This window comes from Myxocyprinus asiaticus, chromosome 26 (genome assembly GCF_019703515.2).
Source record: "Myxocyprinus asiaticus isolate MX2 ecotype Aquarium Trade chromosome 26, UBuf_Myxa_2, whole genome shotgun sequence".
In the NCBI taxonomy this organism is placed as follows: Eukaryota; Metazoa; Chordata; class Actinopteri; order Cypriniformes; family Catostomidae; genus Myxocyprinus; species Myxocyprinus asiaticus.
In genome coordinates, this window is record NC_059369.1 from 44,482,749 (window position 1) to 44,494,920 (window position 12,172).

Here is a 12,172-nt window from a genome sequence, read left to right on the forward strand (position 1 = left end):
GGACAAATTTGTATTGTACAGGAAAATCCATCACGGCGGACTTTATGGGTTCTAGAGGCTTTTTTGTTCCTCATGAGAAATGAGGCATATATACCAGGTTTCAGAAATTTTGGACTTATGGGGTGGAGATCACTTTGAAAATTGACAAATTGGGGCGTGGCCTGTAGCGCCACCTATAGGCTCACGTGGGCCATTTTTGATGTGGTAGTTTGCCAAATTTAAAAACTTTTTACCAAGGAGATTTTGAGTTATTGGGTAATTTAGAGCTACAGTAATAATAATAAATATAGCTGCAAGCAGCGATACCGGGGTCAAGACAATTATTGGGACCATGAGCAGCAAAAGAAGCTTTGTGACAGTGTATGAGTTAGAAAAAGTAACCTTTCAATCATAAAAAGCCCCATTTATTTTAAAAAATAAATAAAAATAGCTAGTAGTTAGAATTTTTGTCCAGTATGTGGTGCTGTTCTGAAACTGCTCAGGTAGTATCTGGGCATGATGGTTATCATGCAGGAAAGCATTCAAGAGTTATAAGCCAAAATAGCCATTTTTGCTATCTCCTGACCAGTAGGGGTCAGAGTGCCAAAACGCTGAAGGTAACCTCAGGGCCTAATGGTGATGACACGTACCAAGTTTCGTCCCAATCCCTCAAAGCGTTAAGGAGATACAGCCTCAAGTTCAATTTTGCGCATTCTTCTGCGAATTCGTTGAAGCGCCATTTGAAAACGGTATGGTTTATCAAAATTCTGTGAATAACGTTTTGTCGTGAGTGCCTAGATGATGCAGACCAATTTTTGTGCAAATCGGACAAACAGTCTAGGAGTTCAAAAAAGTGCGTTTTCAAAACATTTACAAATGGCAGACAGGAAGTTTGCTTGATCATGACGTAATTGGTATCATTGTTCTCTGCATGAACCACGGAATTTATCAAGACCAGTCTTATGACAGTAGGCAAAAGGAGTCAATAGTTATTCGCATTTTTAGAAATAGCATTATAAATTTTGACCACAAGGTGGCGCTGTCCTGAAACGTTTTGAGTCCCTTCAGAGCATGGTGCCAAAGACACCTACCAAGTTTTGTAACGATACACCAAGTTGTTTGTAAAATACAGCATTTTATGACAATTCAAAATGGCCGACATAGAAATTTTTCATATCGTTGGACTCGCTATACCCCACTGAATTTAATGAGACCAATTTGATGATTTTATGACAAACTGTTCAGAAGTTATAAGCAAAAATGAGCTTTTTTCATATCTCGTGACCACTAGGTGGCACTGTTCCGAAACTGAGCAGGCACCCTCGAGTCATAGTGCCTGTGAAAAATAATAAGTTCGGTATGAATATGCTAAAGCATTATGGAGATATACCCTCACATCCATTTTGGCATGCTCTTCGTCGAATTCATTGAAGCGCCATTCGAAAACGGTATGGTTTATCAAAATTCTAGATGATGCAGGCCAATTTTCGTGCAAATCGGACAAATGGCCTAGGATGAGTTAGAAAAAGTAGGTTTTTCAGAAAATGTATAATGGCCGATGTCCAAAATGGCTGACAGGAATTTTTGGGCTTGCTATACCCCACTGAATCTAATGAGACCAATTTGATGATTTTATGACAAACTTTTCAGAAGTTATAAGCAAAAATGTGCTTTTTTCATGTCTTGTGACCAGTAGGGTGCAGTGCGCCAAAACGCTGCACGTAACCTCAGGGCCTAATGGTGATGACACGTACCAAGTTTTGTCCCAATCCCTCAAAGCGTTGCAGAGATACAGCCTCAAATTCAATTCGTTGAAGCGCCATTCGAAAACAGTATGGTTTATCAAAATTCTGTGAATAACATTTTGTCATGAGTGCCTCTAGATGATGCAGGCCAATTTTCGTGCAAATCAGACAAACAGCCTAGGACGAGATCGAAAAAGTAGGTTTTTCAGAAAATTCAAAAAGACAGAAAAATGTTCATGATGGAAAATGACATCATAGGGTGCAATTGAATCGTCTGGAGCCAAGGAATCAGAGGAAAAATAATTTCGTTTCTAGGATTCAAAAGTTATTAACATAAACGTGAGTGCAAATTTGGGCAGTTGGTGGTGCTAGAGGGTTTGAGGTAGAGATGCCAAATTTGCTGTGGTAACACATCAGACTGTCCTCTATCTGTGTGCCAAATTTTATAACTTTCCCGCAAGCAGTTCTATGGGCTGCCATAGACTTGAGCGAAAGAAGAAGAAAACTAACGAAAACAATAGGGGTCTTTTGCCCCATCAAGGCTTGACCCCTAATAATAAGAATACTAACAAAAACAATAGGTTTCCTCCTGCCGGAGGAATCCTAATAAGGTTTTACAAAGCCTATACACATTTTCTTGTTGTGGTTGTGACATATTTGGATAAAATATAGGTGGTTTAAGTATGAAGAAAACAAGATATTTTGTTCAAACAGCAATGTTTTTTGTTACTTGCAAAAGTCTGCGCCTATTAAATAAATCATTCTGTCTTATGACTTATGAAATTCATGTTACATCTAGAAAATAAAGGATTATGGTTAAGAGTCTAAAGGAAAACCTTACATTCAATTAAACAGCGTTACAGTACTGGTTAAAGATGTAGTTGTGTTGGTTGTCAAATATCTAGTAGGTTGCATTTCACTTACTGCAAGTTTATGAAACTATAGTACTTTGCCTCATAGGATTCCACGTAGAAACCAGAAAAAACAAACAAACAAATAAAGTCCATCACTGGTGACTTGTGTTACTTGGTGCCGTTTCTAGAAGTGGGCAAAGGGTCGGTCCTGTTTTTCTGTATTTTAAATCAATGTGAGGTGTTAAGGCAAGGTCATTCAAGAATTGCAAGGATGCTGTGGATAAACTGTGATGCTTATTTGATTTGGCTGCACACTTTGATTCTTGTCTAGTTACAGAGGGCAGAAAAGGTACATAAAATACCTCCGACTGGTCATTTTTGCACACAAAATAATAGGGCCATCCCTGAAAATGTTTCAGGAACACACAGAACAGACAGTACAACATATTTCATGTAAACGTTCAATGCATTTCATATGAATTCATTACTCAAAGCACTATGCCCCTGTATATTGGGCGCCCTTGTAATATTTGATCCCAGTGCCATTAAAGCATAAAATCATGAATTCTATGCTATTATGCTTTCATTCCGGAGCCCTGGCTTCAAAATTTACATTTTTAATATTTTCCACCATATGGAGCCATTTTTCTCATTTTTAGCCTATGGAGCAAATACAAGCTTTTCCCCTATTCTCTGTTTGCTGTATTATAGAGCACTGCAGGCCAACTGAATAAATGATGCAGATAAAATTGTGTGGGTGTGTTGGTATGGATGTCAGAGTGTGCTTTGTATGTGTGTATTGAGAAGTGTGTGTGTGTGTGTGTGTGTGTGTGTGTGTGTGTAGAGAGAGAGAGAGAGAGAGAGAAACAACAGTGGCATTATATAAACAAACTGGCATTTAAAGGGTTAAAATCCTGAAAATGAATGAATATTTGGTAGTTATGATCAGGACTGATGCTGGTTAAAAAAATAACTAATTGAAAGTGGAAAATAATATTAATATATAATATTATTATGGCAGTTTTTTGACGCAGACATTTTTGTCCTCAAAGGACCTCTGAGTAACATTTTTTTAAATTGACACAAGGGTTAAGAACACCATTAACAATAGTTTTGCCAATTTTAGATTTAAAATAATTTTAAATATCACATTAGGCAAATTGTTCCGATTTTGTTAACAACATTGTTCCAGTTGGGTGATCTACCAAAGCCTTGCGAATCGGTTCGATCGAGTCATTAAGAAGAGATCAGTTCAAGACGTCATTAAAATCCCCGTGACGTCATTGCTGTGACTTCGCTGAAATGATGATGGGACGCCCCGGTTAGTCCGTCCACCAGACGATGGAGAGTACAACGCAAAGCCTCGTCCGTCACCGCAAGGATTTTATTGTGCATTTTACGGCGTGGATGTGTTATGTTTTCATCTTGCGCGCGCCCGCTGTGTCCAGTGCTCTCGCGCGTCAGTGCGATGAGGTGAGCGAGCGTTCATTTAATGCGTTCATTGTGTTTTATAAAGTGATGAAGTTAATGCATCTGTTAGTGCGTCTGTGTCTGTGACTCTGCTGACCTTGCATATATTTATTTATTGCTTTGGGATCAACCTCTTTACTGCCACGTGCGAGTCAGAATGTTGTAATAATAATTAAAGTAGCAGGTGTTTCAGTGAAGATATAATCAACGAGAGTTAAACTGTCTATATGTTTTTGGTAAAGGGTTGTAGTTTAGATTAAATGTCTTCCAGCAGTTTTAAAGCAAATTAAAATAAATACATTAAAAAAAATTGTTCAGGGTTGGTTTAATTTAGTTACATTTTTTTTTTTTAATTTTATTTAGTAGGCAAAAGTGACTCTCTTGGCTTTAGGTACCTTACTACTTTGCATACAGTGGGATTATAAATTAAATCTTGACGATTCCTCATGAATGTACTAATCATAACTAACGAAAGCTAAGCTTTTTCATTTGTTTAAAGTAAAAAAAAAAAAAAAAAAAAAGTTTTTTACTGCAATTGAAGAAAGAAGTTCTATAGCAAATATTTTCTGATTGTGTTTTTTTTATTTTATTATTATTATTATTATTATTTTTAGGTAACCACTTATATATATATATATATATATATATATATATATATATATATATATATATATATATATATATTATTATTATTATTATTTCGTGTGCTTTTTAAAAACAATGGAAGTCTATTGGAAATTATTATTATTATTATTATTATTATTTTAAAACACATTTTACTTTGAGGTGACTATTGTGTGACTTTAGCAAGCTGTAACATTCAAAATGCATTTTTCCCCCACCAAAACTTTTGTTGTGATGCATAGTACTGTTCTGGGATTTGTATTTATTTATTTATTTATTTATTTATAATTTATATAGTTATTTATTTACTTATTTTTTTGACAAAATGTTGCTGTTGTTTTTAATCAATAAATGGGAATAGTATAACAGTGTGCAGATCTACTTCAGTTTTATTTATTAATTTTTTTACTTTTTTATTTATTTAATCAATTTGCTTTTCTGCTCAACTGGGTCTCTAAGCACACATTTTTGATGCTTAATATTCCAGTTAATTTTTTATAGCATGTATCAGTTTATTGGCTCCCAATACCCTTTATATAGAGGACTTAATAATAATAATCTTTTCCAATGTTATAATTGTTTTGGTGCATGCACGTGTGGCAATATCACATCTGAAATGGTTAAACTGCTTTTCTTGTGAAAGAACATGCATTGGTTGATGTTCTGTAGACAGCAAGGCCAAACCATCTTGCATTTTTGCTATATTTAATATGCATTTACCTCTGTTCATTTCTGTTCATGCATCAGCAATGTAGAATGCTACCTATACAGTTGCTCGCTTATTAAGTCACTGATATACTTTTTGTGTGAGTTATTGATTGGTGTCGGATTGCGCTTTGTGATGGTCAGCCCCTCTAAAATATATACCCTTCTTTAGCTCTGAAAATGAGGTGGTTTTACACTCCTGCCAGGGTGGGTTTTTATCTCTAATGTTCTCCTAATGGCTGAAGAAGTTTCCAGTGGAGTGTGAACCCAGTATATCCATCTCAAGAGCCTGGTGATATACTGCTAATAATAGCCCCCTTGAAACGGCTTTCACTGAGAGCTCAGCACCTCCTCCAGTCCCTGTGTGTGCTCAGTGACCGCTTGCTTTTAAGCGAGGTGTCTTAGTCATACATTTTCATTATTGTTTGCATAGGAACCACTGGCACATTAATACTTTAAACACAGCAGTTTAGATCATAGAGGTGAACTGATGCTGTTCCACATTACGCATTAGGATGGTTCTAGTGTTTTGCATGCTAACTTCATTTGTAATATGTGAGTGGGAGTTTGTGTAAAGACTTGTTCCTGTTCTGAGTCGTGTGAAGGGCTGAGTCTCTGCCCGGCAGTCTGTTGACTCACAGGGCATTCTCAGATTTATTATCAGTTTCCGCCTGATGTCGGCCTTTCCTTCCCACTCACTTAATCGGTGTTGTTGGAGAAGCCTACAGAAATGTTGTTTTCAAAGTAATTTAGCAGTTTTCTAATGCATTTGGCCAGTCGATATGGTCACATTTAGGACATTCAGTGAATCCATCATGAGCTCTTATGCAGCTGCATTTTTGTTAAAGGGATAGTTTCTTGTTTTAAATGAGTCTGTTGTTTTCTGATAATTCATGTGAATGAACCTGATAACATAAACGATTCCAACCTAGTTCCATAGAATGAACATTACTATAACTACTGTTTTTGCAAACTGATTTCCATGTTTCATCACAGTTTCCCGGTGAAATGAACACTAGAGGCGCTACAACAATTGTGCGTTTTATTCACTTTCACACAAATCACGACTACAACTGCTGATTATGACTTCATAAACACACATTTTTCATACTGTTACTCGCACACTGCTATGTTATGATATCGAAACACTTACTGTAAACGCATTATTTGAAAAACGATACATTTTAACGCTTGCATTACAGACTCGCCTACATTTGCACACTTATTCCAATTTGATTATCTTGCACGGTAGCTCAGCTGACTCACGAGCCCAGCAAAGGACGCTAGCTGACACGTGAGATGACAGAGTCATAGAGGTGACACGAGATGGCGTTTTTTCTTCAGAAAATGTGCTTTTCATGTTGCATTTTGTTTTTGGACACTATTGATAAGGTTTAGGTTAAAGTTTTTGGTTAGGTAGGTATATTTTACTCATTAAAACTTCCATCTAAATATTCACCTTTAAAACCTTGTGTAATATGGCACATAATTTTGGTTTGCAAAAATGTGGACATGGTCATATAACTGTCATGAGATCATATATGTGTATGTGTGTGTAATATATGTATGTATGTATGTACGTGTGTGTGTGTGTGTGTGTGTGTGTGTATATGTATGTGTATATATGTATGTATATATGTACGTGTGTGTATGTGTTTATATGTGTGTGTATGTGTGTGTATATATGCATGTATATATGTACGTGTGTGTGTGTGTGTATGTGTGTGTATATATACATATATACATACATATATACACACACACATATATGTATATATACACATACACACACATACACACACACACACACACACACACGTACATATATACACACACACACATGTATGTGTATATATGTATGTATATATGTACGTGTGTGTGTGTGTATATATACATATATACATACATATATACACACACACATATATGTATATATACACACACACACACACACACACACATACACGTACATATATATATACACACACACACATACATATGTGTGTGTGTGTATATATACATATGTGTGTATGTGTATATATGTATGTATATATGTACGTGTGTGTGTGTGTGTGTGTGTGTGTATATGTATGTATACGTGTACATGGGTGTGTGTATATATGTATGTATATATATGTACATACATATGTATGTGTGTGTGTGTGTGTGTGTGTGTGTGAATGTACAGGTGCATCTCAATAAATTAGAATGTCGTGGAAAAGTTCATTTATTTCAGTAATTCAACTCAAATTGTGAAACTCGTGTATTAAATAAATTCAGTGCACACCGACTGAAGTAGTTTAAGTCTTTGGTTCTTTTAATTGTGATGATTTTTGGCTCACATTTAACAAAAACCCACCAATTCACTATCTCAACAAATTAGAATATGGTGACATGCCAATCAGCTAATCAACTCAAAACACCTGCAAAGGTTTCCTGAGCCTTCAAAATGGTCTCTCAGTTTGGTTCACTAGGCTACACAATCATGGGGAAGACTGCTGATCTGACAGTTGTCCAGAAGACAATCATTGACACCCTTCACAAGGAGGGTAAGCCACAAACATTCATTGCCAAAGAAGCTGGCTGTTCACAGAGTGCTGTATCCAAGCATGTTAACAGAAAGTTGAGTGGAAGGAAAAAGTGTGGAAGAAAAAGATGCACAACCAACCGAGAGAACCACAGCCTTATGATTGTCAAGCAAAATCGATTCAAGAATTTGGGTGAACTTCACAAGGAATGGACTGAGGCTGGGGTCAAGGCATCAAGAGCCACCACACACAGATGTGTCAAGGAATTTGGCTACAGTTGTCATATTCCTCTTGTTAAGCCACTCCTGAACCACAGACAACGTCAGAGGCGTCTTACCTGGGCTAAGGAGAAGAAGAACTGGACTGTTGCCCAGTGGTCCAAAGTCCTCTTTTCAGATGAGAGCAAGTTTTGTATTTCATTTGGAAACCAAGGTCCTAGAGTCTGGAGGAAGGGTGGAGAAGCTCATAGCCCAAGTTGCTTGAAGTCCAGTGTTAAGTTTCCACAGTCTGTGATGATTTGGGGTGCAATGTCATCTGCTGGTGTTGGTCCATTGTGTTTTTTGAAAACCAAAGTCACTGCACCCGTTAACCAAGAAATTTTGGAGCACTTCATGCTTCCTTCTGCTGACCAGCTTTTTAAAGATGCTGATTTCATTTTCCAGCAGGATTTGGCACCTGCCCACACTGCCAAAAGCACCAAAAGTTGGTTAAATGACCATGGTGTTGGTGTGCTTGACTGGCCAGCAAACTCACCAGACCTGAACCCCATAGAGAATCTATGGGGTATTGTCAAGAGGAAAATGAGAAACAAGAGACCAAAAAATGCAGATGAGCTGAAGGCCACTGTCAAAGAAACCTGGGCTTCCATACCACCTCAGCAGTGCCACAAACTGATCACCTCCATGCCACGCCGAATTGAGGCAGTAATTAAAGCAAAAGGAGCCCCTACCAAGTATTGAGTACATATACAGTAAATGAACATACTTTCCAGAAGGCCAACAATTCACTAAAAATGTTTTTTTTTTTTATTGGTCTTATGATGTATTCTAATTTTTTGAGATAGTGAATTGGTGGGTTTTTGTTAAATGTGAGCCAAAATCATCACAATTAAAAGAACCAAAGACTTAAACTACTTCAGTCGGTGTGCACTGAATTTATTTAATACACGAGTTTCACAATTTGAGTTGAATTACTGAAATAAATGAACTTTTCCATGACATTCTAATTTGAGATGCACCTGTATATGTAATTTTTTTCTTTAACCCTTTAAGCTCGGATGGGCCCGTGAGGAAAAAAAGTCAAAATATTAATAACAGTCTTGATCAACACAAAATAGGTATCATTTTAAAGTTTAGAAGCTCTACTTTATAATACCTGTTCAGTTTTGGTCATAATGCCCACAAGTACTTTGAAATTTGCAGACAAATCAGAAGTGTTCTGTTTTGATAATGTTTTAATAATTTTGCACTGTACATACTGTATTTTTGTAATCTGCAAAAACATCAAACTGATCAAATAGCCATGCGTCATATGTTGTTGGAAAGCTCTCAAAGAGTAGAATACAACCAGGCTATCTGTTTAACTCACAGACAAAAATAAAGCAAGTAATAGCCAAATATATTTTATTGACATAAGTTACATGTAAACAGGTGTTGCTTATGTCGCGTTTTCGCTTATAACTTAACGAAAAATAAATGGAACATAGAATCTCACACACCATTACTTAGAAGAGGTGATTATCTTTCAAACAAGCCCACACACAAAGTAACCAGATGCATAGCTAATTAGATGACCCAAGCAAAGCACAATGTGCACACAGCATGTGGCTATCTGGCATCTTGCTATCTGGCTAAAAACACGTTAGCTTTCCTGGATCAGATGACATCATCGGAAATGCTGTAGCATCATGGAACTTTAAACCAATCAGATTGGGTTCAGATTGCTTCAACAAGTGGCATGGAAAGCGCACTAACGAGGAGGCTAAAGGCTACAGCATCAGTCGCTAGTGCGCCTCTTGAGGCCAGGGGAGTGAGGTTTACACATATTGCACAGCTACCTTCCAGCTGGCTCCCGTTAAACTCACCCCCCTAAACCTCACTCACATCCGGGTCATGGCACCACTGTAACCAGTCCTATTCGACCCGTTCCGAGCGGGATTCAAACCGGGGTCTCCGGCATGGGAGGCGGGCACGCTAACAAGGAGGCTAAAGGCTACAACCCCTAGCGTCAGTCGCTAGTGCACCTCTTGAGGCCAGGGGAGTGAGGTTTACATACTGCACAGCTACCTACCAGCTGGCTCCCGTTACACAGGCCTATTTTTTCATATCATATGTTGTCAGGATCTGAGCTACTTTGGCAAGGGCCAAATTGTGACGGCTAGACGACTGGGTCAGAGCATCTCCAAAACGGCAGGTCTTGTGGGGTGGTCCCAGTATGCAGTGGTTAATACCTACCAAAAGTGGTCCAAGGAAGGACAGCTGGTGAGGTTGTAGCATTGTAGCTAACCATTTATTTATTTTAATAAAGAGTAGCTTGACTGTTGTTTAACTACTTTAACCTAGCTTGAAGCTTAGGAAACGACAGTTTCAATACAATGAAAGTGAATGGCGACTGAGGAAAATCCTTTTAATACATGTCCCTGGTCTTGTTGTGTAGTATTATGCTATTTGGAACATTACAGATTTATCTCGTGTTTCTTTAAACCCACCTTCCTGAGTTTTCACTGGAGGCTCTTACTGTATGGTGCTGATGATTGCCATGGCATGTGTCTGGAAGGGAAACAGTATGTCCACCACAGCCTAAGGACACATGCAGGACTCATACATTTATTTAAGGACTGTTATGATCTGCTTTTACAATTCTCTGTATTAAATCCATCCACTTAAATGTTTTATAGTCAAACGTCATACATCCACACCCACAGAACACAGGCACCCACGTTGTCCTCGTTAAATTTAGATAGAGTTGTTTGTTTTTGCAGGCGGACTACTATTATCAGTACACTGAGTGTGACAGCACAGGATCCAGATGGAGGGTGGCCATTCCTCTGAACCCTGGAGAGTGTACTGGACTACCAGTCCCTGTGCAGGGCACCGAGTGCAGTACGTTTACATTGTGTGTGTGTGTGTGTGTGTGTGTGGGAAAGGAAAAGTGTGTGTTTTTGTGTTCATTTGGATTTGCATGCATTGCTTTGCCTGTGCACTAAAGTCATTCTCAAAGCATGTCCTTTTCAACAGCATTTTTGTTACCCATTATCAGCACCAAGGAATTTCCTCTTGGAGAGAGAGAATGTGTTCGGGGGGCCTTTGAGTAATCTCTCGTAAAATATCACCCACCATTTCAACACCTCATAACATATACAGTATTATCATGTACTATAAATTGCAGGGACTAAAAACAAAATACATCTTGCCATCTAAAGTCAGATAAAGACCAAAATCTCTCTCTCCTGCATGCGTGCACACACTGCTTGGGCGTTTTTGGGCTAAACGTCATCTTACACGGGACAAATTATTTTATTTTAAATATTTATTAATTATTTATTTATTTTTTTTTAACCTCGGCCAGAACCGGGCAGCATCAAATCTGTATTAATGCATCAAATCTAACAATAATTCAGTGAAGACATGGAAACAACTGAGTGTATTTGTCTGATGCAAAATGTATAATAGTTAGCATTGCTCTCTTAGTATTTGTTTATTTGTTTCTCTCTGAATCTGATCTTCTGTGTGAACTCTGGCTATTGCTCTTTATGCCCCTCCCTCTCCATCAGCATTCACGTGTGAAGCGGGGGAGTTTCTAGAGATGTCTGCTCAGGAGTGCACTCAGTGTGCGGCTGGCACTTACTCCCTGGGCAGTGGATTGCGTTTTGATGAGTGGGACGACATCCCGCCCGGATTCAGCAACCTAGCCGCAAACCCTGATAACTCCCCTATTGGACAGAATGCGTCCGCCTGCAGCAGGTGAGTGACATCATAGGGGGTGTGGTCAGACTTTTGAGGGAGAGGACAGCTGTGTGTACAAATAATAATATTTTGTACGTTTTATTGGAAATTGCAGAAATCGGCTGACAAATCCATCTCAATTTGGTACATTTTAAAGGTGTTAATGATTAACATCCTCAAAATATATATATATATTTTTTATTGTAACAAATCAGTATGCACACATGGATTTGTATGCATGCACATCTAGAGACATGGAAAATAATTACCATTAAACAAGTTCTTTATGCCGCTAAAAGCTGTAGTCAATTCATGTGACCAGA

At 38.0% G+C, this 12,172-nt stretch overlaps 1 protein-coding gene across 2 annotated transcripts in view; it reads left to right on the plus strand.

The window, feature by feature from the left end:
- The first annotated feature begins 187 nt into the window (after nucleotides 1-187).
- LOC127417061 (endosome/lysosome-associated apoptosis and autophagy regulator family member 2-like) overlaps nucleotides 188-12,172 on the plus strand; it is a 38,657-nt gene continuing 26,672 nt past the window's right edge. For both annotated transcript variants that reach the window (XM_051656759.1, XM_051656760.1), the window contains exons 1-3: nucleotides 188-4,051; nucleotides 10,886-11,006; nucleotides 11,678-11,867. In XM_051656759.1, coding sequence (XP_051512719.1) covers nucleotides 3,920-4,051; nucleotides 10,886-11,006; nucleotides 11,678-11,867 — 443 coding nt within the window. In that variant the 5' untranslated portion in view covers nucleotides 188-3,919. The remainder of the gene's footprint in view (nucleotides 4,052-10,885; nucleotides 11,007-11,677; nucleotides 11,868-12,172) is intronic.